The sequence below is a fragment of the Microchirus variegatus genome (genome assembly GCF_963457635.1).
Source record: "Microchirus variegatus genome assembly, chromosome: 10".
In the NCBI taxonomy this organism is placed as follows: Eukaryota; Metazoa; Chordata; class Actinopteri; order Pleuronectiformes; family Soleidae; genus Microchirus; species Microchirus variegatus.
In genome coordinates, this window is record NC_139811.1 from 9,711,583 (window position 1) to 9,735,714 (window position 24,132).

The following is a 24,132-nucleotide window of genomic DNA, read 5'->3' on the forward strand; positions in this document are numbered from 1 at the left end:
CAGACGTATAGTTCTGCTAAATTGTGATCGCACATAGAGCCATGGCGGTAAAAATATCCGTCTCTATATCCGTGGTTATAGAGACGGGTTTTAGGGTTTATAGGGTTGTGAACCGGACATGGTTTTATACACTGTTCATAGACAAAGAAATACACACACAGCAGTGATACAGTATATATATATATATATATATATATATATATATGTGTATATATAGTATTTTTGCAGTCAAATAAGCTTGAGGTCAAGGTCAAAGACACTGAATCAAGAGTGGACAGATTTGCAAGCTTTATAATATAATATAATATAATATAGTATGATATAATATAATATAATATAATATAATATAATATCTATCTATAATATATGTCTGCTTCTCACAGCTGATTCCAGTGACATAATGTATATTTTATATGACCTGGACATGAGGTCGAGAGCGGCTCGCTGACAGATACTTTGATATTGCGTTGCTCTGACAAAAGTAATAACAAACAACACTTTCTGCTCTTCAATAGTTTGTCTATTTTCCATACGACCTGCAGTTCATGGTAAAATGAGGCCGATGACTTTTAGTTTATCATCATATAAATCTGATATCATACACTTTCCCAGACACTGTTTAATATCTGCTGACTGATGTGTTCAGTGTTGCCAACGCACTAGTCCATGTTTTCACTGCACCTTTACGACTTGCGTTGGCTGACATGATGCTCCAGAAGGGGTTTAAGTTCATCGCTCATACAGAGGTTCAGGATGATGGTCCTCTCTTTATGAAGGTTCTCATGACACGTACAGTCCAGACTATTTGCTGCTGTGGTAGAAAATAAACACATTACTAGCACATAATAGCTCTGGTGGACAGTGTGCTGCAGAGGTTTATATCTGACCTCATCCAAAGAAACAAACAGAGCATTTTTAATGTGTGTCACAGAACAAGTTTCATTGAATTTAACCACACTATAGAGCCCGCTTTGTGTCATTATTTTCGTTTCACAAAAGTAAACGTTGTGCATTGCTGATTGTGTCATATTTGGCAGGGAAATGCAATAATGGCGCATTTGAAAAAGCAGAACCCATCCATGTTGTGGTCTCTAACTACAACTAAATGTGTTAATCTTGAATTTTCCCCCTTCTTCCACCTTTTTTAGTATTATTATAATATATATATTTAAAAAAAAAAAAATAGATTTGAACAATTATATCAGTCAGAGAGCGAGAGTGAAGTTCATGGTTTTCGGTGCATGTGGCAAAATCAATGGAAACAAACGTGGGGGATATGTACATGTTTGTGTGTGAGTCTGCTTCTCTGGAGACACAACATACAAGGTTCAGTTTGAGGACACACACACAATATATATATATATATATATATATATATATATATATATGTATGTACAGTACGTCGCTTTAAGAAAGACAATCTCAGCAAAAAAAGTCTGAGAAGACGAAACGGGGAGAGAGGACGAGAGCGACCACTCACTCACATCTGGTTCTGAAAAGGAGGAAGCAAGGACACGCTTTCTCGGCAAAGAACTCCAAAATAAGAGAAGAGAGAAGAGGAAACATGTTTGTGGTTACTCAAGAGGTCTCTCTCTCTTCTCAGTGTGTGTGTGTGTGTGTGTGTGTGTGTGTGTGTGTGTGTGTGTGTGTGCACCATGTACTAATGTATGCATGGAGTGCTTGAGGTTTCCTCATTTGCTGCGAGTGTGGCAGTGTGTGTGTGTTTACACTCAGAACAGTTCTCAGTGTTATGTCTCTCTCTCTTCCTCTGCCTCTGTAAAGGAGCTTTTGATTGATTGTTGTTGTTGTTATTATTATTATTATTATTATTATTTGCTGCCTGGTACAAATCTCTGGTTCACCCTTTGCCTTCAAACACAACCAGTGAATATCTGGAGGCCTTTGTTTGTTGCCTGAAGTGCAGAGTGACAGTAAACGCTGACATTTTTACATGCACAGTGCAGATGTGACAGTTATATGCAAAGATGTGTGTCTCTGTGTGTGTTTGTGTGTGTGTGTGTGTGTTTACAGGAGTAATGGCAGATAGCCTTGATTTGCCTACAAGTCATGATGCAGGAGTGTTGGATAACACAGTCGTAGGCAGACGGCATGCAAATGCAGGGTGTGTGTGTGAGAGAGAGAGTGTGTGATTACTTGTACATATGTCTTTGTGAGGACCAAAACATTTATAAACTACAGGAAGTGAGGACATTTTGTTAAAGTCAGGACAATTTGGCAATTTGGCGTCCTCCTGGCACGTCTTAAAATGGCTGTTCATGGCTTAAAGACTTGGTTTTAGACGTTTATCTGTGATAGTTAAGGTGTCTATGACTCCTCATTAAGAATGCTGTGTAGTGATGTGTGTGTGTGTGTGAGAGAGAGAGAAATGACGACGGGGGAAATAGGAAATCAAGTGGGAGTAGATAAAGACAGTAAATATGTCTGGCAACGTAAAAAATAGACCGGATAAGCGACGGAAAGATGTCAAGTCAATTAAAGTGTATTAGGTAAACATGAAGTAGATTCACTATCACTTGATAGAGATGATGGGCAAAGGGCCAAGGTTCGATTTCCACCTGTGGTCCTTTGCAATGTTCTCCCAAAGTGCCGGTCCCAGGCCTGGATGAATGGGACATCAGGAAGGACATCCAGGGGGTAAACAATCAAATGCTAAATCAATCAAGTGGACAAATGCTCTGCTGTGGTGACCTCTACAGGGACGAAGCTGAAAGAAGAAGAAGAAGGAGAATGTGTGAATGTGAATATTCTCACTCTGTTACTCTATTATTACTTCACGAGGAAGTTTGTGTGTGTGCTGCATATATATCACACTCTTAGAAACAAGGGCTAAGGTTCTACCTGGAACCATTTGCTTCTGAAAAACTCTTTCCCGAAGAAAGGGTTTTTCAAAGGTTCTTGGCAACACTAATGGTTCCAGCAAGAACCATTTTGGTCCAGAGAACCGTTTAAAAAAACTGAATAAAGGGTTTTTAAAAGGGTTCTTGGTGGAACCCTCCAAAAGGGTTATCCTAAAGAACCTTATATGGTTCTACTTAGCACTTTTATTTCCAAGAGTGCAAGTGTAAGTGTAGTTGTGAATGTAATGCTGTGAGTTTAAACACTGCACACGTTCAGGAACAGCTTTCCTGTCAAGAGATTTGCATCGTAGATAGATAGAGCTAAAGGTGGCTGTTCACGTCTCTTGTGACCACTAATGCTCTCATCTGCGGGTCCACACGCCTTTAATTTAAATACACACAGACGTCATGAGGGTTTACACTGGGACAAAATCTGACCGTGCAGATATGTCTGCTGTTGCCGTGCGAGTATTGCTGCGTGTTTGTGCACGAGGAGCTTGAGCCCTACTCACGCTGTCGTAACATGACGATTTACACATTAGAATAAAATGAAATCATATCACAGTAAGTGTTAATATATTGTTGCGTGTATGTGCAGGCTCAGGAATGTGTCCTCAAACTGTCTCATAATGTGGTTTTTGTGACTGTAAAAACACATTTTAGACGTTCTTGGGGTTCTTAAAGCCAAAATTGACCATTTCAGATGAAATATTGTCCTGCCTTGGACGCACAGACTGCAGAAAATGTCTCTGTTTCTGCACAAATATCACTCAGTAATCATTTTAAATACGTTTACAACAATACAACAAATACAACAATTATGTAAAAAGTTCCATTCCCCGGTTGCAATTTCAGTAAAATATAAAGGCATATATTACATATTTAAAGGTGCATTATGTAATAAATCTAAAGCAACTGGCCATAAAATCCTCCTAATATGTCACAGAGACTCAGGAATAATGTTCATATAACAAACTGAACTCACCAACAACAACAGTACAGACAAAATATTTGCATTAAAAAAATATATTTTGCAGACTGCAAATCATGTTTATGTTTTGAAATCATGTTTTGGCATGTGGCGCCACCTACCGCCGTCCACCAATCATTGCAGTTAGTAGAGTCTCAGCTGCAGAGCAACCACGGGTTGCCAGTTACGTCAGAAAACGAAACGTAAAAGACCTCGGTATTTCGAATTTGAATGTAGTGACATTCTTTCATATGGCACCTTTAATCAAAATCATTCAGCCTTATTCTGAGGTGCGTTTTCAGACGTGCATTTAACATGTTCTGCCAATGATTGCATCACCCAGGTCATGTCACTCAGGACACAGGTTTACTGCACCCTAATTACAGTCAAAATGTTGTTCAAATGTATTTGTTGTGTGTGTGTGTGTGTGTGTGTGTGAGTGTGAGTGTGTGTGTGTGAGTGTGCTTGTATTTGTTGTGGTTAAGTTTAGGATCAGGCATTAACTGGTTACTGTTAAGGGTTAAAGATAATGCTTTGTTTTGTGCAAGCCTCTGCATGTGTGTGTGTGTGAGGCTGAGCCGCTGTGGTTGAACTGTGCACACGACAGTAAACCTGAATATTCCATCACTCAGAACAACAACACACATCTGAGCGATGACTTCTTAGTCACTTTGCTACAAAGGGGCATCGCGTCAGATCCATCGTGTTGAATCAGTCATGTGCATTTTATTCGTTCACACACACTCATGTGGGAGTGCAGCTCATATCATAAGAATGCACCATAATCAGGATCAAGTGCTTATAGGGATCATCACTAACTCTTTTACCCGAAATGTTAACGGAAGCATGCCAAGAAAACTAGTGTTATCACTTTGTTTTTTTTTGTTTTTTTACAAGGTTTATTGTTGACCGTGCTCTGATTAACTACACTCTTTATCAGCGTAGACCTCTTCAATTGCTTGTTAACATATACTCTACCGTTCAAAAGTTTGGGGTCACTTAGAAATGTCCTTATTTTTGAAGGAAAAGCACTTTTTTTTCAATTAATTTAACATTAAATGAATCAGAAATACACTCTATACATTGTTAATGTGGTTAACGACTATTCTAGCTGCAAACGTATGGTTTTTAATGGTATATGTACATATGTGTATAGAGGACCATTTCCAGTGTTCTAATGGTGTTTGCTAATGGCGTTAGAAGGCTATTGGATGATTAGAAAACCCTTGAAAACCCTTGTGCAATGATGTTAGCACAGATAAAAATCATTATTTCTAATCTTGTCAATGTCTTGACTATATTTTCTATTCATTTTGCAACTCTTTTGATGAATAAAAGTGTGACTTTTAATGGAAAACACAACAAAAATGTGTATAGGTGACCCCAAAATTTTGAACGGTAGTGTATATCTAATAAAATCACATTGCAGCGATCCAATGCATTTATGGATGTAGACATCGTCAAGATAAAGATGCTGGAAGAAAAGTGATTTAATTCAAGTGACAGAAACTTTTGGCTCTACTGGGATTTTATAGCACATCCATGTAGAGAATGCTCCTGTGACAAGTGTACCTAACACAGTGGCCAGTGCATGCATTTGTCTGTTTAATATTGGTGTCAATAAGTAATAAGTTACGGAAGCGTATTGCATTCACTTGAAAAAAAAAACAACTCCTGTTTTTCTCAGATATTAATTTTCGGTTTGATTTTTTGAATAATTTTTTTTCTGTTTTTCTGAGTAATGTTTTTTCTGTTTTTCGTGCAAATTTTGATTCCCCTGTTCCCCAGAAAATCAGAAAAGAAATTAGACAGAAAAACAGGGGAAAAAATATTAGTCAGAAAAACTGAAAAAAAAATAGTTATTGTACGTTTTTTTTCTTAAGCATTAATGTGAGTGAATTTCATACTAAGAGAAATTGAAACTTTAAAATCTTAACGATCACCGTCTACAGTGTTTCAGCTCAAAATTTTCCGTCCTGGGTTCTGTGCAGCTAAAAAAAAAAAAGTAATTTGTGTAAATGAATGTGTAAAACAAAGGCCCTCCTAAGAAAAAGAACGGCTAACTTTTTGTTCCACAGGTTGTTTGTCAAAATCCAGCATATTCTCATCTTTCTCCCTTTCTTTATTTGCATTTCAGAGTTCAGAGTTAAGCTACTGTAAAGGTGTTAGAGAAGCAAATCTGCTCCTTTTAGATGAAAAACAAACAAACAAAAAACTACTGGGTCATTCATCACAGTTGTTTAAAAAAAAAAAAAATCTAATTCCAGGGTGTAAAAAAACTATGGAAAACGGGACTTGTGATGCGTCTGACGATGTGGAAGCGCTGTGGGAGAAGCTGGAGAGCAAACGCTACGAGCTGTGTCGCAGCATCTCTCCGGCCAAGCTCACGCCGTACCTACGCCAGTGCAAAGTCCTGGACGAGCAGGACGAGGATGAGATTCTCAACTCCATGCTGCTCGTCTCCAAAGCAAACCGCACAAGTGAGTTTCATCCTCTTCACGGATAATGTGATGTCATGTATATTCGTCGTGTATTTGCACTTATGTGAACTAATCGTCCGTCAGGCCGACTGCTCGACATCCTCCACACTAAAGCGGAGCGGGGTTACGTGGCGTTTCTGGAGAGTCTGGAGTTTTACTACCCCGACCTGTACAAGCTGGTGACCGGCAACGATCCAACGCGACGATTCTCCACCATCGTAGGTGAGATACACACCTGTGAACCACACACACACACACACTTACATACTGTAGACACATATACAGCTTGAATGCTATGGGTTTAAATGAAAGATAATGTTATATTTTGTGTGATATACTCTACACTCTTACAAATAAAAGCGCTAAGTAGAACCATATAAGGTTCTTCGGCTTGTCCTCATAGGAGAACCCTTTTTGGCTCCAGGTAGAACCTTTTTATAAACCCTTTTGGAGGGTTCCATCAAGAACCCCTTTAAAACCCTTTATTCGGTAAAGGGGTTTTAAAGTGTTCAAAATGGTTCTTACTTGAACCATTAGTGTTACCAAGAACCCTTGAAAAACCCTTTCTTTGGGGGAAGGGTTTTTCAGAAGCAAATGGTTTCCAGGTAGAGTATACGGTTCAAAAGTTTGGGGTCACCTATACATTCTTTTTGGTGTTTTCCATTAAAAGTCAGTCTTTTATTCATCAAAAGAGTTGCAAAATGAATAGTTTTACCCTCTCGTCAAAGAACCAGCAACTGTGCTAACATTATTGCACAAGGGTTTTCTAATCATCCAATAGCCTTCTCACTCCATTAGCAAACACAATGTACCATTAGAACACTGGAAATGGGCCTCTATACACCTATGTACATATTCCATCAAAAACCAGACGTTTGCAGCTAGAATAGTCGTTTACCACATTAACAATGTATAGAGTGTATTTCTGATTCATTTAATGTTATATTCATTGAAAAAAGGGGCTTTTACTTAAAAAATAAGGACATTTCTAAGTGACCCCAAACTTTTGAACGGTAGTATGCATGTAAATTTATATCTCAAAAATGTTATGAAAGTTATGGAATTATGAAAACATTCAGAGCATTCAGATTCAGATTCAGAGCAGATGAATGGACTCACTGCCTCTCATCTCTTGTGCGTTGCCTGGCCACAGTGGAGGAGGGCCAGGAAGGCCTGACCCAGTTCCTGATGAACGAGGTGATGAAGCTGCAGCAGCAGTCCAAAGTCAAGACCCTGCAGCAGGACGAGCTCAGCAAGAAGAACTGGACGCTGCAGGACGAGAAGAAGAAGCTGCAGCTGGCCAATCAGGAGCTCCAGGCCTTCCAACAGAGTAAGAATACACTTTATAGCTTTATAAAGAGCGGAGTCATGAAGCCAAACCAAATAGCTCATTGGTTGTGCACTGAAACTGCTCCACCCATCCCCCACCACCACCACACACGCTTGGTTTACACCACAAATCCATTTTTTATTAAAGTCTATCACATCGTCTGCCAAGACTTTTCATGAAAGTAGGGCACAGTGGTGACGTTGTTTTTGTCCTGTCCCATGTGGTTAAACTCTGCAGAACAAAATCATTTAAAAATAAACTTCAGGTCAACTCGTGTTCCTCTGACAGGCTTTTGTAGCCGATGTGGTAACTGTGTTTTGTTGTAAATGTGCAGGTCAGGGTGAATTTGCTTCATCTTATCATCGTATCAACTACCCTTTTTTTTAATAATCTTGATATAAATGCTTGATACACAGTGTGTATACAAGTAGTATTAAGGTTTTTCATTTTCTAAAATAATTTATTTGTCTCAAACATGAAATAAACACATATTTATATATATTATATATAAATAAAACAGATAAGAAAAGGAGCTTTTCTATTAAATATCACAGTTTCAAATAATATTTACACCCAAATAAAATAAAAACCAACGCACAGAGACGAACAACAAAATAAAGTGTTTTTTAAGACTTAATGTATGATTTAATGTGCAGTTATTTTTGTGTTTATGTGATGTGGATACATATTTTTATTGAAGTTTTTATGTTTTTATGTTTTCATACGCTCTGAGAAGCTTTTAAAGAACTTCACCAAATAACTCCTAATATCTGTGGCAGATAAATATTTTGCTCTATGTTGAAATACTTATCATAAAATCATAAAAAAGTGTTGCAAAACGTTATGGGCATTGTGTATGTGTCAAAGTTGAAAAAGTCAAGGATACAAATGTTTTATACAAAAAAAACTGACTTAATATTTTGAATAGGTTGCAATAATTACTACAAACGGCTGTTGTTTGTCTCACTGTAGTTCTCTGTGGTTGATTCTCCAGGATACAATAAGTTAAGAGAGGAGAGAAACACGTACAGCGACGAGCTGCTGAGAGTAAAGGACGAAAACTACAAACTGGCCATGAGGTACGCCACGCTGAGCGAGGAGAAGAACATGGCGGTGATGAGGAGCCGAGATCTGCAGTTAGAGGTACTGATCGTTTTGATTCATTGTGCGATCGCTGGTGGAATATCAGGGGCGTTTGTATGTCACTTTCAACCCTTTTTTACTGCCGCGTATGTGCAGATCGATCAGCTGAAGCACAGGCTGAACAAGGTGGAGGAGGAGTGCAAGATGGAGAGGAGGCAGAGTCTCAAGCTGAAGAACGACATCGAGAACCGGCCGAGGAAGGAGCAGATCTTTGAGCTGGAGAGGGAGAACGAGATGCTCAAGATCAAGCTGCAGGAGCTGCAGTCCATACTACAGGTGATAACACACACACACACACACACACGCACACGCACACACACACCCCCACACACACACACACACACACACACACACACGCACGCACGCACACGCACACGCACACGCACACACACACAGTTTCCATTAATTCAGTGGACATTACATCGACTTCATTTCCTGGAGACTTACTCTAACCTTAACCATAATTACTACCGGCCTAATCCTAACCCTGACTTTAACCTTACCCTAACCCTACACTCAACCTAACCATAAAACATATCTTCACCTTAAAATATAGTAATTTACGTTATGGGGACTTGCTTTTTGTCCCCATAATGTGACTGTATAAACAGATTTAGGTCCCCACAACATCAGTAATACCTGGACACACACACAACCTGACCCACAAAATGAAGATAACATCATTTATAAAGTTTTACTCTACTATATATAAACGAGCTGCATGAGCACCCATGGTAAATTGCCATGGGAATAATACACAGCTCCTTATATGGACATCCTGGGGGTGTGTGTGTGTTTATAGGTCACAAATGGCAATATTTGTGCCGAAATCACAAAAATAGACAGTTTTTTCCCCATAATTTTAGTTCTTAAAAACGAGCCGAGTGAAATTTGAACTGTGACGGATTTGCAAATTTCACAAATTCAATCAGATTTTAAACATTTCGAGCACTTTTTGCTCAAGTGTGTTTATATAGTTGGTGAAAATGATTGTATTATTTTATTTTATATCATAACTTGTTTTATTTGTTTCATTATTATCAGATTACCTATAGGTTGTGCTGGAAAAAAGGATATAAGACACTCTGTATATTCTGTAAAAGCAGCTGAAATGCTCTGTGTTCTAAGGGTTAAAAGCTACAAAAAGAAAATAGTTGACATTTCATGACTGTTTTTACCTGTTAACAAAGGGAAAAAACATCAAACTCTTATGAAGTGATGAAAAACACTGGCTTGTGTAGGACTACTTTGAAATAAAACATAGGACCATGTAGATCTGAACCCACTTTGGGGATTTGATGTAGTTCGTTGTGGAGAAAACCTGCTGCCATAATTATGTGGATTGATTAAAACAAAGGATGTGACGTGTATTTATATATTTTAGTGGACAAAATTGCTCTAAAAATGTATAAAGTGTTCACTAAAATACAATTTTCAAAGCTACAGAGAGCCACAGGCTACAGAGTCCTGTCCTAAGGCCTGAGACATGCCTTCGTTAATTTTAACTATCGTAAAACCATCACTGTGAGGTCACTCACATGGTCAAAGATAGGTATGAATGAAGAATTGTCCTCACTACACACACACACACACACACACACACACACACACACCCACCCACACACACGTTCAGTATAAACAGCAAGTTGTTTGCATTTTATTGCCACAAACAAATCACTCGCAGTGGTTTCCCGAATACATCGTAAAACTCAGTGGAACTATTTAAATGTCCTGTCATATCTAGCTATTATAATAAGAGCTGGAACTATGACGTCTCACTTTTATATTATCATCTGCTGTCTCAGCATTAGGTGGCGCTAATTCTTACACACCGAACCTTTCATTATCCAATTATATATATCTTATATAAACAAAGACTTCAGTTAATATTCAGCAGAGGTAGCAGTAAAGTATCCACTGTTTGTTTTGATGCTTGAGGGATTTTCTCTCAACTTTTTCAGCAGTTTCCTGTTGCTTAAATTAACCCAATGAATAAAAATGGGTTTAGAGTATCTGTAATGTTTGGGTTTTTGTCTCTGCTCATTTTATTTCCCGTTTGTCCATGTTTGTGTGTGTGTGTGCGTGTGTGTGTGTGTGTGTGTAGCCTGGCCCGTTACCCGCGTCAGACAAAGCCATCCTTGATATTTTGGAGCACGACAGACAGGAAGCACTCGACGACAGACAGGATCTGGTGAACCGCCTGTACAACCTGCACGAAGAAGTCAGACAAGCGGAGGAACTGCGAGATAAGGTGACACGGATGCTGAACGCGCTCATACACGGAGTTACACTACTGTACGTGGAGGCTAGACAAGTGGTTTCATGACCAAAGGTATTAGAGCTTGGGGTTTGTAAAATGAGTTTTTAGAATGGATTTGCTAGTTTTTTTTTGTTTTTTTTAAAATAAATGCTTAGTTTTAGGTTAGTTTTTTTAAATTAATTTTAGTGTTAGTTTTAGTTTTTTTGGTAATATGGAGTATTTGCCAGGTACACAATTCAAAAAGGTCACAAGTGTTGTGTCATAAAAACCCAGCAAAAGACAAATAAAGACACAAAATGTGCATGACATTTTTTATGAGTCTCACAATAAACTACAGTGGCCCTGAGGTGCAAAACACAAACGCAAATCAAAAGCACAAAAACATTAACTCAAAACGGAAACACTTTTGTGTTCTCTGCCTTTGTGTTTACGTTGTGTGATTTGTGTTTCTGTTTTGAGTTAATGTTTTTGTGTTTTGTGATTTGCATTTGTGTTTTTTGATTTGGGTTTGTGTTTTTTGATTTGCGCTTGCGTTTTCGATTTGCGTTTGTGTTTTGCACCTCAGGGCCACCGTAATGAAGCCAATAAAAGACTAAAGGTTTGAACAAACTCAACCTAATTAACTCCATAATGAAGGTTATGTTTAACTTGTACAGCCTTATGTCCCACATTGTAAACTAAGACAAATGGAAAACATTTTATTATGAACGAAAATACTGTTAAAAATTGCCAGCAGAGAACAATTTTAGTGACTTTTAGTTAGTTTTATGAAAACACAATTCAGTTTCAGTTAGTTATCTGGGTTTTTTAAACTAGTTTTCGTTAATTTTCATGTACTATAATAACCTTGACTCAGAGCCAGTTAAAAAAAAAAAAAAAAATCACACCCAGGAAACACAAATGCATGACCAGAGCGTTAATGCCCATGAGACCATTTATGAAAAACACACATCTAACCCCACCTCTGCATCTGTAACCTGCTCTTCCTTCTCCACCTCTTTCTATAATGTGTGTGTGTGTGTGTGTGTGTGTGTGTGTGTGTGTGTGTGTGTGTGTGTGTGTGTGTGTGTGTGTGTGTGTGTGTGTGTGTGTGTGTAGTATCTGGAGGAGAAGGAAGATCTGGAGCTGAAGAGTTCCACGCTGCAGAAGGACTGCGTCATGTACCGCAATCGCATGAACACCATCATCATACAGTTGGAAGAAGTGGAGAAGGAGAGGGACCAGGTACACACACACACACACACACACACACACACACACACACACACACACACACACACACACACACTGTACACATGGTACACATTGCGTGGTTCTCTTACTTCCATTTACTTCCATCCCTGCAGGCGTATCGAGCCAGAGACGAGGCCCAGCATCAGTTCTCCCAGGGTCTGATTGACAAAGACAAATACCGTAAGCAGATCAGAGAGATGGAGGAGAAAGGCGACGAACTCCAGATCGAGAGCGTGCGCAAAGAGGCGCGGCTCCTCACGCTGGAGTCTCGTCTGCGACGCATCTCCAAGGACCAGGGCGTGGAACAGGTTAGCCGCGGCGAAGTGAACGAGAGTTCGCTTGTTGATCTTTTTTATTGAAATCTCTTTGAGTTTCATAAAATGTTTTCTTCCTTTAGCACACTCTGCCGCGGGACCTGCCTCCGACCATCATCTCTCAGGGCGAGGAGGTAAAAACTGTCCCCGGTCAATCAGAATGGTCCAGCGACGATTCGCCAGAGGAGAAGCTCTTATCTGAGGAGCCCCGTCTTAAACGCAGACCTAACCTTAAAGCTGGGGTCAGTCACTGTCTCAGTCAAAGACTCTTATTACTTAAATCTATACTGGCCTTTCTTGCATGTCTCACAGCACTTAGTAAAAATATGAACATGAACACCTCCGCCTCCCTCATTAGCAGCCCGGACACAGAGTTGTGGGTTTATCTTACGTTTTAGAGTGCCATATGCTTATTAGGAGCAATTTAAGATGACAAAAAAAGAAAGGTAAGTACAACTTTAACTGACTTAAAAATCCTGAAAAAAACATGCATTCATCTCCAACATTTGGCAAAGGAAATGCCTAAAATCGACATTTAACAGAAGAGTCTGTTGTATTTAGCGAAAAAGCCGGTCGAATCACAAGGCCTTCTGCCGTATTTCAGTTCAGTGACTGTGTCAGACGGAGTCATGCAGGAAGTACTGATTAATAATAAGGTTGGTAATGATGGTTAATAATAATAATTCACTGAGTCTAATGATGCATGTTACACCGAAAACAACTGCTTTACTGCTTTATGCTAAAGAGCTTAAAAGATACCAATCCGAGAGTCCAGCTGTGCCGTGCCGTGCCGTGCCGTGCCGTGCCGTGCCGTGCCGTGCCGTGCCGTGCCGTGCCTGTTGTAAAACAAGCCAATTTTACAATGTTTCTGTTTTGTCTTTCAGCTCCGAGTCAAGTCTCCAGTGTGTTTGCCCAGAGACAATCAAGTCATCTCAGACTCTGCTCAGCCTGCAGGTAAATAAACACATAGAAACATACAATAAATCATAAATGACACTTTCTCAGTCCAGGTTTAAGCACATTTGTCCTCTAACGTTCAGCAGCGTCTGTCAACGGAGGGGATTTTTTGGACATTCAGACGTCAAACCACCGTCTCAACAACAGCTCCGTCCCGTCGTCGCCCAGCTTCCTGATGTCGCCCACATATCCCCCGTGCTCGGCTCACCCGCTCTCCTCCTCCTGTCCGTTCACTCCACCGCTGCCTTACACCTCAATGGACCAGAGCAGGCCGAATATGGTGAGTTGTACTGTTTTTGTTTGTTTGTTTGGAAAGAGAGTCACATCAACATCTTCTTCTTCATCTTCCCGTGACGTCGCCAGCTTCGTATCCGTAACGACAGCATCCTGTCCATCCTCCCTGAACCGCCTGAGACCGGATCGCTGTACCGCCGAGAGAGGGAGAAGGAGCACGACTTCCACCCTCGCAGGTAGACTCACAGCCTCTTTTATCATTTTTAAACCCATTTTTACTCTTTGGCTTTCGACTTTTTTAATGTATGACCTGTTTATTTGTGTCGTTTTCATATTTTCTACAGTATTTTTTATTGTTTTATTTTTTGTTCTTATTATCAACTTCTTGTTTTTAATCACCAATTCATTGAATTCATTGTTTTTAATGGATTTATGCTTGTGTATAATTTCCTCTCGTAGCCTATTGGACTCTGACAGTGACAACATGGAAATGGAGTGTGGTAAAGTGCATATTTACACATTTCTCATCTGTATGTCTTAATTATTTATCTTCTTTTTGCCTCTTTTTTATATTCTGTCTATTTCTTTCATGTTTACAGTGGATGAAATGCATTGTGGTCCTCCGTCCGTCCACTCGTCGTCGTCCTCCTATCAGTCAGAAGGAATGGATACCTATGACATGGAGCAGGTCCACAGTATCTTAAGGAAACTCTCTTGGGAAAGGTACAGTACACACACACACACACACACAGACACATACGCTTACCTTTTTGTGTGTTTGTGTGTGTACTGAAGCGTGTGTCCGTCTGTCCACCTGCAGGCCGTTCCGTCCGTCTCTGTCTTCCTTCTCTCGGGTCAGCTCGTCCCTGAAGCCCGTGCAGGAGGTGTCGTTCCTCGGCGACAATCTCTTGAAGGACGTCACGCTGGTCGGCGGCAACGACAGCGGGATTTTCATCTCGGCCGTGCAGCCGGGTTCCAACGCCGAAAAGGCGGGGCTACGAGAGGGTCACCACGTCCTGTTGGTGCGTGGACTGAGAATCAGTCGCTCTAGGGGCAGACGTATTTGCATGTGTGCAAATATCAGATACGAGTCAGCATAAAACAGGGCATGTGTCGCTCATTTGTTCCTCAGATTGAGGGCTGCATACGCGGCGAGAGCCTGAGCATCTCGCTGGACACCAGCACTCAGGAAGAAGCTCACTGGACGCTGCAGCGCTGCTCTGGACCAATTCAGCTGCACTATAGAGCCAACTTTGATGGTAAGTGAGTATTTTATCACACCTTTGGACACATATATACATATACATATATACATACATACATATACATATGCATATATACATATACATATACATAAACATATACATATACATATACATATATATACATACATACCGCCACCTCTGACGGTAAGTGATGCTTTTACCTCATTTGTGGACATATATATATATACGTATATATATATATATATACATATACGTATGTATATGTATATATATACCTATATATACATAAATATATACATACATACCGCCAACTTTGACAGTAAGTGATGCTTTTACTGCATTTGTGGACATTTATATATATATACATATATACATATACATATACATATACATATACATGCATATACGCATACATATACATATACATATACATATACATACATATATACATACATACCGCTAACTTTGACGGTAAATGATTTACAACTTTTCAGTCTGTGCACAGTGAAGCATGTGATATATAGGATTTTTTGTATTGTGTTCCACATTCCACATTTGTATCTGTCCGATAGCTGACCGATACTGATTTCATGGCTGTCAATCAATTCAAATATTTAACCAGGATTAATTGCATGATTGCCCTTAGCAGTGTTTCCCATTGTTTCCCAATCCTGGTTCCTGGGGACACGCTGCCCCTGCATGTTTTAGAACGTTTCCCTGCTCAAACACACCTAATTCAAATGATCAGCTCGTCATCAAGCTCTGCAGAAGCTTGATAAGACTATTCATTAGAATCAGGTGTGTTGGAGCAGGGAAACGTCTAAAACATGTTCCGAATTAGGAATAATCATCATGAATCTTGACTTCGGTGTGCCCTTTTCACTGAGTCTTTATAAACGTGTGTGTTTGCAGCTTACCGCCGCCTGCAGAGGGACCTCACGAACGGCGCCCTCGTCTCCGGCGACTCCTTCCACATCCGCGTCAACCTGAAAATCTCGGGCCAGTCGGACAACTGCTCGCTGAGCGTGCGCTGCGACGAGGTGGTGCACGTCTTGGACACCAGACACCAGGGTCGCTGCGAGTGGCTGTGCTCCCGCGTCGACCCCTACACGGGCTCCGACCAGAGCGAGCGCGGCACCTTACCCAGCAACTCCCGGTACACAGGAAGAGAGTGTTTGAGTCGCAACGATGTGTTTGAATTAAACTTTTAAATATCTATAATATGTGTGTGTGTGTGTGTGTGTGTTTGAAGGGCCCAGCAGCTGCTCCTGGTGAAGATACAGAAGTTAGTTTATCGAGGAGGGAAAGAAGAAAATGAAGCCCACCGCAACAGTAGGGTAAGAACGCATTTTGAACACTTTTACAGGTTTTAAACAGTATAAAAATATGTTATTATTAAACTCTGGTCTAAGTGGGTTAAATATGTTGAAAGATGAACTTTATGGAGGACTTGATCTTGATTTCTGTATTACTTTAAGTTTACTGTATCTCATTTCTATAATGTCCTTATAGAAGCTCTTATCTTAAACAATGATGTACACTTAAATCCTTAACTTAAACTAAATGCACAATAGCGAGTACAAGTACAGTGTTTTGTAGGATTCTATAAAGTGAGTGGGGGGTTTAACGTGTTTTCTGTGTTGCTGAGGGGGCTTTGACAGGGCTGAGAAGGTGTGAGCTTCAAATCTCGTTCACACGTGGTGCACTGCACCGTGTGATTGTTTTCCAGACGTTGCACATGTTCCACAAGCACACACACACACACACACACACCGTGAAACAGCAATATTTGTAACCGACAAGAGTGCATGACTGATTATGCTACACAGGGAGAAAACTGAAAGACGAAGTTAAACATAGACTTCCTGTCTGATGCTGTTGTTTGAAGATGAAACCAGAGACATGGAGTATGTGTAATATCGTGCATGTGTTTGAGTTCTATCAGTATTTTCTAAATCTAAATGTAGTTAAGTCCGCGGGAGAGATAGATTAGTGACTAATAATTTACTACAGAATATACAGAAAAAGAGTCTTTGCTGCTTGAGGAAGCAGATGAGACGAAGTAAAGCAGACTGTATCTGACATACTGTAGGGTCTGATTGTCGTTATTGTTATCATAAGCAAATAAAATCAAATAATAATACAATAAAAAATGAAAATAAATAATTTATCCTTTGCTTTTTTCTTGGTGCGAACCTTAAAGGGTTAAGCACGTATTAACACCTTATGTCAGAATAATCTTAATTTGTGTCGTAATAGAGGTAGAATAATGTGCTTAATGATTACTAATAAAGGGCTAGTATGCTACTTATATATGTTAGTAAGCACCTAGTTAATGGTGAATATGTGTTCCCTAATCTAAAGTGTCACTGTACTTCTGACAAATCTTTTTGGTCTGTGAAGGCCACCGTAGTTCCCTGACAAATATGGGGGAAATTGGAGGTGTGAATGTGAGTCCTCCATTTGTTGTGATGCTGCTTTCTCACCACTAGATGTCACTAATTCTTACACACTGGACCTTTAAAAACAAACCAACAGTAATGAGGTGTTTGTTTTCCTGGTTGAATAAAGGTTAAATTATGCAAAGTAGTGTTGGAAAGTATATGAACGGCTTATCGCAAATAAATGACAGATATGGAAATGAGAGCGCGCATGAGAGGATAGACGAAGACCAAGGTTACACTAAAGCTTCATACGGTACTGTTTTCCATCCATCTTCTTCCTCCACATGAGGGTTATGGACAGGTCGCCAGTCCATCACAGGGCCACATAGAGACAAACAACCATCCACTCTCACACCTACGGTCAAAGTTTAAAGTGTCCAATTACCATATATATATATATATTCCTATGTGCTTGTACAGAGCAATTTACAGCCAGAGGAGGCCAACGCCACACCTGATCCTAAAGCCAGCCCACGCTTGTCTAGAGCCAGCATCTTCCTCACTCAGATACTGCAGGTAATGAAGAAATAAAGCGCACATCCATCTGTAAAGTCTACGCTACAGCCTGCAACTCACACCCTTGAAAATCTACTGTTTATACACTACCGTTCAAAAGTTTGGGGTCACTTAGAAACGTCCTTATGTTTGAAGGAAATGCACGGTTTTTTTCAATGAATATAACATTAAAGGCGCCATAAGAATGTGGCCAAAAAACGGTGACCACACTCGAATTCAAGTCTCAGTCTTTTAGGTTTGTTTTCTCCGCCATTGTAGCTCAGACGTAACCCGTGGTTTCTCTGCAGCTGACTCCACTGACTGCAATGATTGGTAGAAGGCGGTAGGTGGCGCCACATGCCAAAACATGATTTCAAAACATAAACATACATTTGCGGTTCGCAAAAGATTTTAATGCAAATATTTTGGCCTTTCTGTTGTTGTTGGTGAGTTCAGTTTGTTATATGAACATTATTCCTGAGTCTCTGTGACATATTAGGAGGATTTTATGGCCAGTTGCTTCAGATTTATTACATAATGCACCTTTAAATGAATCAGAAATCCACTCTATACATTGTTAATGTGGTAAACGACTATTGTAGCTGCAAAAGTCTGGTTTTTAATGGAATATGTACATAGGTGTATAGAGGCCTGTTAATCTAATTGCGTTAGAAGGCTATTGGATGATTAGAAAACCCTTGTGCAATGATGTTAGCACAGCCTAAAACAGTTTTGCTGGTTCTTTGACAAAAGGGCAAAAGTATTATTTGGAATCTAAATCGTTTTTCAATGTCTTGACTATATTTTCTATTCATTTTGCAACTCTTTTGATGAATAAAAGTTTGAGTTTTAATGTAAAACAACAAAAATAGGTGACCCCACACTTTCTAACGGTAGTGTGTATGTGTAACCTGAAATACTGTAAACACAGTCTGTCGGTGCAGTTTGTCAGCAGGGTGGATATCAAGTACAAGCGAATGAACAGCAATGAGCGCGTGAGGCTCATCAACTCCAGCAGCACGTCGCTACCCCGTCACGGCTTTGAGACGCTGAGACCAGAAGGTAGGTACAAGTGATGTAGGGGGAGGGGGGGGGGGGTGACGAAACTGCACACACACAACCACAAGAAACGACCGGAGAGAGCGGCGACACGTGTTCTCTGAAGGAAAGATGTGAAGGTTTTTTAAATAAATGCAGAAACAAATAGTGAAAGACACTGAGTTTGCAAGAACGTTTTTGTTTTTTTCATCTTTTAGTTTTAACGTAAGCGCTGAGTGAAGTTGAGACGTCAGTTTGAAATGTCAGTTTGAGTGAAAGCAGGAGGGAGCGTGAGAAAACGAGTCGATGGGAGTTTCATTCACAGCTTTTTGAAAAATACTGATTGTGGTCTCACTCTCTCTCTCTCTGTGTGTGTGTGTGTGTGTGTGTGTGTGTGTGTGTGTGTGTGTGTGTGTGTGTGTGTGTGTGTGTGTGTGTGTGTGTGTGACCCTTTATTGTTTGACTTCCCTTTAACTCTGTCCTTGTTTTATTTCCGTCTCGCGTTGTAGAAAGTCCCCTTTTGTTTGGTCAGAATGAGCTTCATGTTTAAAGTTATAATAATAAATCCTGTCTACACTCTTGGAAATAAAAGTTCTAAGTAGAACCATATAAGGTTCTTCGGCTTGTCCTCAAAGGAGAACCCTTTTTGGCTTCATGTAGAACCTTTTTTATAAAGGTTCCACCTGGAACCCTTTTAAAATGATTATTCAGGAAAGGGGTTTTAAAGGGTCTTGGATCAAAATGGTTCTTACTGGAACCATTAGTGTTACCAAGAACCCTTGAAAGATGCAAATGGTTCCAGGTCAAACCTCAGCCCTTGTCGAAGGACCCGTTTACTCTTAGAAATAAAAGTGCTAGAACCATAAGGTTCTTCGGCTTGTCCTCACAGGAGAACCTTTTTTAAACCCTTTATTCATGAAAGGGTTTTTTCAGAAGCAAATGATTCCAGGTAGAACCTCAGCCCTTGTAGAAGAACCTTTTTGGAACCCTTATTTCTAAGAGTGTACTCTGCCTTTTTAGGTATAATATGAATAAAATAAAATAAAATAAAAGTGTCAGCAAGAATGTCAGATTAAAAGGTTTCGAATAAAAAGTACAAGACAAATGTATATTTTCAGTAGCAGTGTAACACGTATTGGTTTTATTTGACTATTTTTTGTGAAATTAGTCAAAGATTTTTAGTTTTTTTTGCCCCATGAAGAAGTTTAAAATTACAAACTGGTTGAATGTATGTTCAGACACGTGGACCTGGATCTACAATGCTTTTCTGTCACCGTGTGTGTGTGTGTGTTGTAAACAGATGCTGCTGACCCTGACAATGAGCTGAGCCGCAGTCTGAACCTGATTCCCTACAGTCCCGTCACTCCCCAGAGGACACAGAGGAGAAGACCGGTCTTGTTCACGCCCACCGCTCTGGCCAAAACCATCATCCAGAAAATACTCAACATGGGCGAAGCCATGGACTTTGACATCTGCAAACCAGGTGAACCAAAAACAAGCAGAGCCAAAGTGTTTCTGTTTAGGGACATATCTGCTCTATCGGTGTGTATCCGCAGAGTGTTTAATCCATTGTGAATCAAAGATGGATAAGATAACTGCTGTATTGTCAGGGGAGGCGGAGGAAGAAGGACGCTACTATGAGGATTGAGGTCAGGTATTGTGCTGCACTGTGGTGTAAAATGTTAAAGAGGGGAAACCAGAGAGACTGCACAGCCTGGACCAGCTCAAAACTCTGTCTAGTGACATTAATAGTCAAATAAGATGGTCATTTAAGTACACTCTTAGAAATAAAAGTGCTAAGTAGAACCATAAGGTTATTCGGCTTGTCCTCATAGGAGAACCCTTTTTGGCTCCAGGTAGAACCTTTAACCTGGTGGAGCCCTTTTGGAGGGTTCCACCAAGAACCCCTTTAAAACCCTTTATTCAGGTAAGGGGTTTTAAAGGCTTCTCTGGATCAAAATGATTCTTACCGGAACCATTAGTGTTACCAAGAACCCTTGAAAAACCCTGTCTTTGGGAAAGGGTTTTTCAGAAGCAAGTGGTTCCAAGTAGAACCTCAGCCCTTGTAAAAGGGCCTTTTTGGAATCCTTATTTCTCAGAGTGTGGCCTAAAATAAGAGCTGAAACCATGAATCGATAATTAATCGTCAACTAGCTTTTTCGTGATTAAAGAGAAATAAGGGTTCCAAAAGTGTTCTTCTACAAGGGCTGAGGTTCTACCTTGCTTCTGAAAAAGGCTTTTTCAAGGGTTCTTGGTAACACTAATGGTTCAAGCAAGAACCATTTTGATCCAGAGAACCCTTTAAAACCCATTTCCTGAATAAAGGGTTTTAAAAGGGGTCTTGGTGGAACCCTCCAAAAGGGTTCCAGGTCAAACCTTTATAAAAAGGTTCTACCTGGAGCCAAAAAGGGTTCTCCTATGAGGACAAGCCAAAGAACCTTATATGGTTCTACTTAGCACTTTTATCTCTAAGAGTGTAACACAGGTGAGACAGACAGAACCAAACATCTGGCAAATCAAGAGACTGTGTCACATGGTGATTGCGTGCAGATTCCCCAGGGCCACACGGCCTCAAAGGTTTCTGTTCCTCTTCAGCTAAAAACGTGGTGATCATTATTAACATGCTGCACAAACATGTGTCTGGTTTTTTTTTTTTAAACAGACACTCTGTCCAAAGAGGAGTTTCACCTGAAACAGAACGTGGAGCCTTTCATTCACTACAAAGAGAAACACGCCACGTTTGAGTGCATCACGCGGGAAAACATCGAGGCGGTCGCCGCCAAGGTGATCTATTATTGACGAGTGTGCGGTCCACGTTTGACCGTCACAGAGATAAAAGGCTGTGGCTGTTTTTAACTTTTTCGTTCACAAACAAAGAACTCTCCCGTTTCCACACCTCGCCAGGGCAAACACTGTCTGCTGGAGGCCGAGCTGAGCTGCGTCAAAGACCTGCTACGCAGAGAGATCTACCCCATCATCATCCACGTCAAGATCTGTGAGAAGAATGTCAAGAAGTTACGGTAAACAACTAACGCGACCTCACTCACATTGTTTACCTGACACCTCACAGCCACAGCTTACAAAACCACAGTGCTTTCATGAGAGTTTTTAGAGAGGAAGAAATAGGGGCCGATTAAAGGATGAGTCCACCGTATCAGAGCACTGAGCTACACTCTTAGAAATAAAAGTGCTAAGTAGAACCATATAAGGTTCTTCGGCTTGTCCTCATAGGAGAAACCCTTTTTGGTTCGAGGTGGAACCGAAGCCTTTTAAAACCCTTTATTCAGGAAAGGGGCTTTAAAGGGTTGTCAGGATCAAAATGATTCTTACTGGAACCATTAGTGTTACCAATAACCCTTGAAAAACAAATGGTTCCAGGTAGAACCTCAGCCCTTGTAGAAGAACACTTTTGGAACCTTTATTTCTAAGAGTGAATATGATGTTTTACTGCACGAGCAGAGACTGGATCCTGAACCTTTACAGTGAGAACAGAAGCTGAACAAGAGTGTTTTTATACTGACAATTTGAATCCTAGACTGTATATAATGGACGTAGTCTTCTGTATTGAAAAGTAAAGCCCAAGAAGTTGGATGGAAGTACCAGTTTGAATTGAAGTCTATGGGGAAATAAGTCACTGTTTTGTTTGGTTTTTCTCCATGAGTAATGGTGGTGGTCTCCCTTAGGGGGCGTTGTAGGTTAAGCTCACGGTCGTATGTCTTCATTAGAAGAACCTATACAGCCATGGATTGATAACTAGGGGATTTACTTGTCTAGTGACTGTCCAAACTTTTATCAGATGTGGGCTGGGTCCTTTTTATGACTCACTAATCCACTTCAATTCCATGTCGCAATATAATATTTTAAACATTTGCGTAATATTGCTTATAAAGCTCAGGTTATTCAATTACTCACACTACCGTTTTTCAATGAATATAACATTAAATGAATCATCAATACACTTTTTACATTGTTAATGTGGTAAACGACTATTCTAGCTGCAAACGCCTTTAACAGAATATGTACATAGGTGTATAGAGGCCCATTTCCAGTGGTCTAATGGTACATTGCGTTAGAAGGCTATTGGATGATTAGAAAACCCTTGAAAACCCTTATGCAATGATGTTAGCACAGCTGAAAACAGTTTTACTGGTTCTATTTCTAATCAGGTCAAGGTCTTGACTATATTTTCTATTCATTTTGCAACTCTTTTGATGAATAAAAGTGTGACTTTTAACGGAAAACACAAAAAAAATTTGTATAAGGTGAGCCCAAACTTTTGGACGGTAGTGTACATACGAGCGAGTCATGAGCAGGATCTCTGGCCCCCATCTGATAACAGTTTGGACGGTCACTATAAATAGTGAAAGACTCACATTACAGAAGACAGACGGGTGCAGGACAGACTAGACATTAACAGCCTAGCACATGACTCGGGTGAAATGAGGTAACCAAGTGTTAAAGTATAATGTCAAACATTTTCCTGAGGAATTACTGGTCATAATCACTAGTCTGAGGTCTTCTTCAGTAGGCCATGATGTCACTTTTGTAAATTACAGGTGATGTTTTGTACACAACGTGGTCTTTATTCCACTTTGGTCTGTTGACACTGGAGTTCTTTCAGTGTAATTATCGTAATAATCAGAGCAGAAACACACACAGGCCATTGTTGCAGAGTATCTGCAGTATCGTATTCAAGACACCTCCAAACCACCACACACAAGCACTGCTTCCTTCCTGTTTCCTGTCCACACAGGAAGGTGTCTCCGCGCGTCGACTCGGAGGAGGAGTTTGTCAGGTCGTGTCGGGCCAAAGACAAGGAGCTGGAGAGCATCCCCTGCCTGTACGCCAGCCTGGAGCCCGACGCCTGGACCGGCGTGGACGACCTGATCCGCGTCGTCAAGGATCGGATACTCGACGAGCAGAAGAGGACGGTCTGGGTGGAGCAAGACCTTCTGTAGACAAACGAGGGACATGTGACACCATGTTGTGGGTCAAAGTTTGCAGAACAGTCTGGTTTCCATGACTTCAGAGGACATTACATTCATTTCCTGTCACCTTGTTATGACTGACCACAATCCTAACCATCCCACCACAACATGGCTTCTACCTTAAATTCTAATCATTTACGGTATGTCGCCCTGTGAGGAAGA

General features: G+C 40.4%; 1 protein-coding gene across 1 annotated transcript; it reads left to right on the top strand.

Moving 5' to 3' along the window:
• Positions 1 to 6,103: 6,103 nt before the first annotated feature.
• card11 (caspase recruitment domain family, member 11) lies at positions 6,104 to 23,940 on the top strand (the record flags this gene model as incomplete). Its single annotated transcript, XM_083896432.1, has 24 exons — positions 6,104 to 6,308; positions 6,393 to 6,530; positions 7,462 to 7,638; positions 8,633 to 8,781; positions 8,878 to 9,057; positions 10,886 to 11,032; positions 12,140 to 12,265; positions 12,388 to 12,582; positions 12,672 to 12,830; positions 13,473 to 13,542; positions 13,629 to 13,825; positions 13,909 to 14,015; positions 14,239 to 14,279; positions 14,379 to 14,502; positions 14,600 to 14,801; positions 14,912 to 15,038; positions 15,918 to 16,161; positions 16,258 to 16,342; positions 17,870 to 17,965; positions 18,889 to 19,006; positions 20,283 to 20,465; positions 21,645 to 21,766; positions 21,887 to 22,002; positions 23,736 to 23,940. The coding sequence occupies exons 1-24, from the start codon at positions 6,110 to 6,112 to the stop codon at positions 23,938 to 23,940; spliced, it is 3,507 nt and encodes a 1,168-aa protein (XP_083752558.1). The 5' UTR covers positions 6,104 to 6,109.
• Between the last annotated feature and the right edge of the window lie 192 nt (positions 23,941 to 24,132).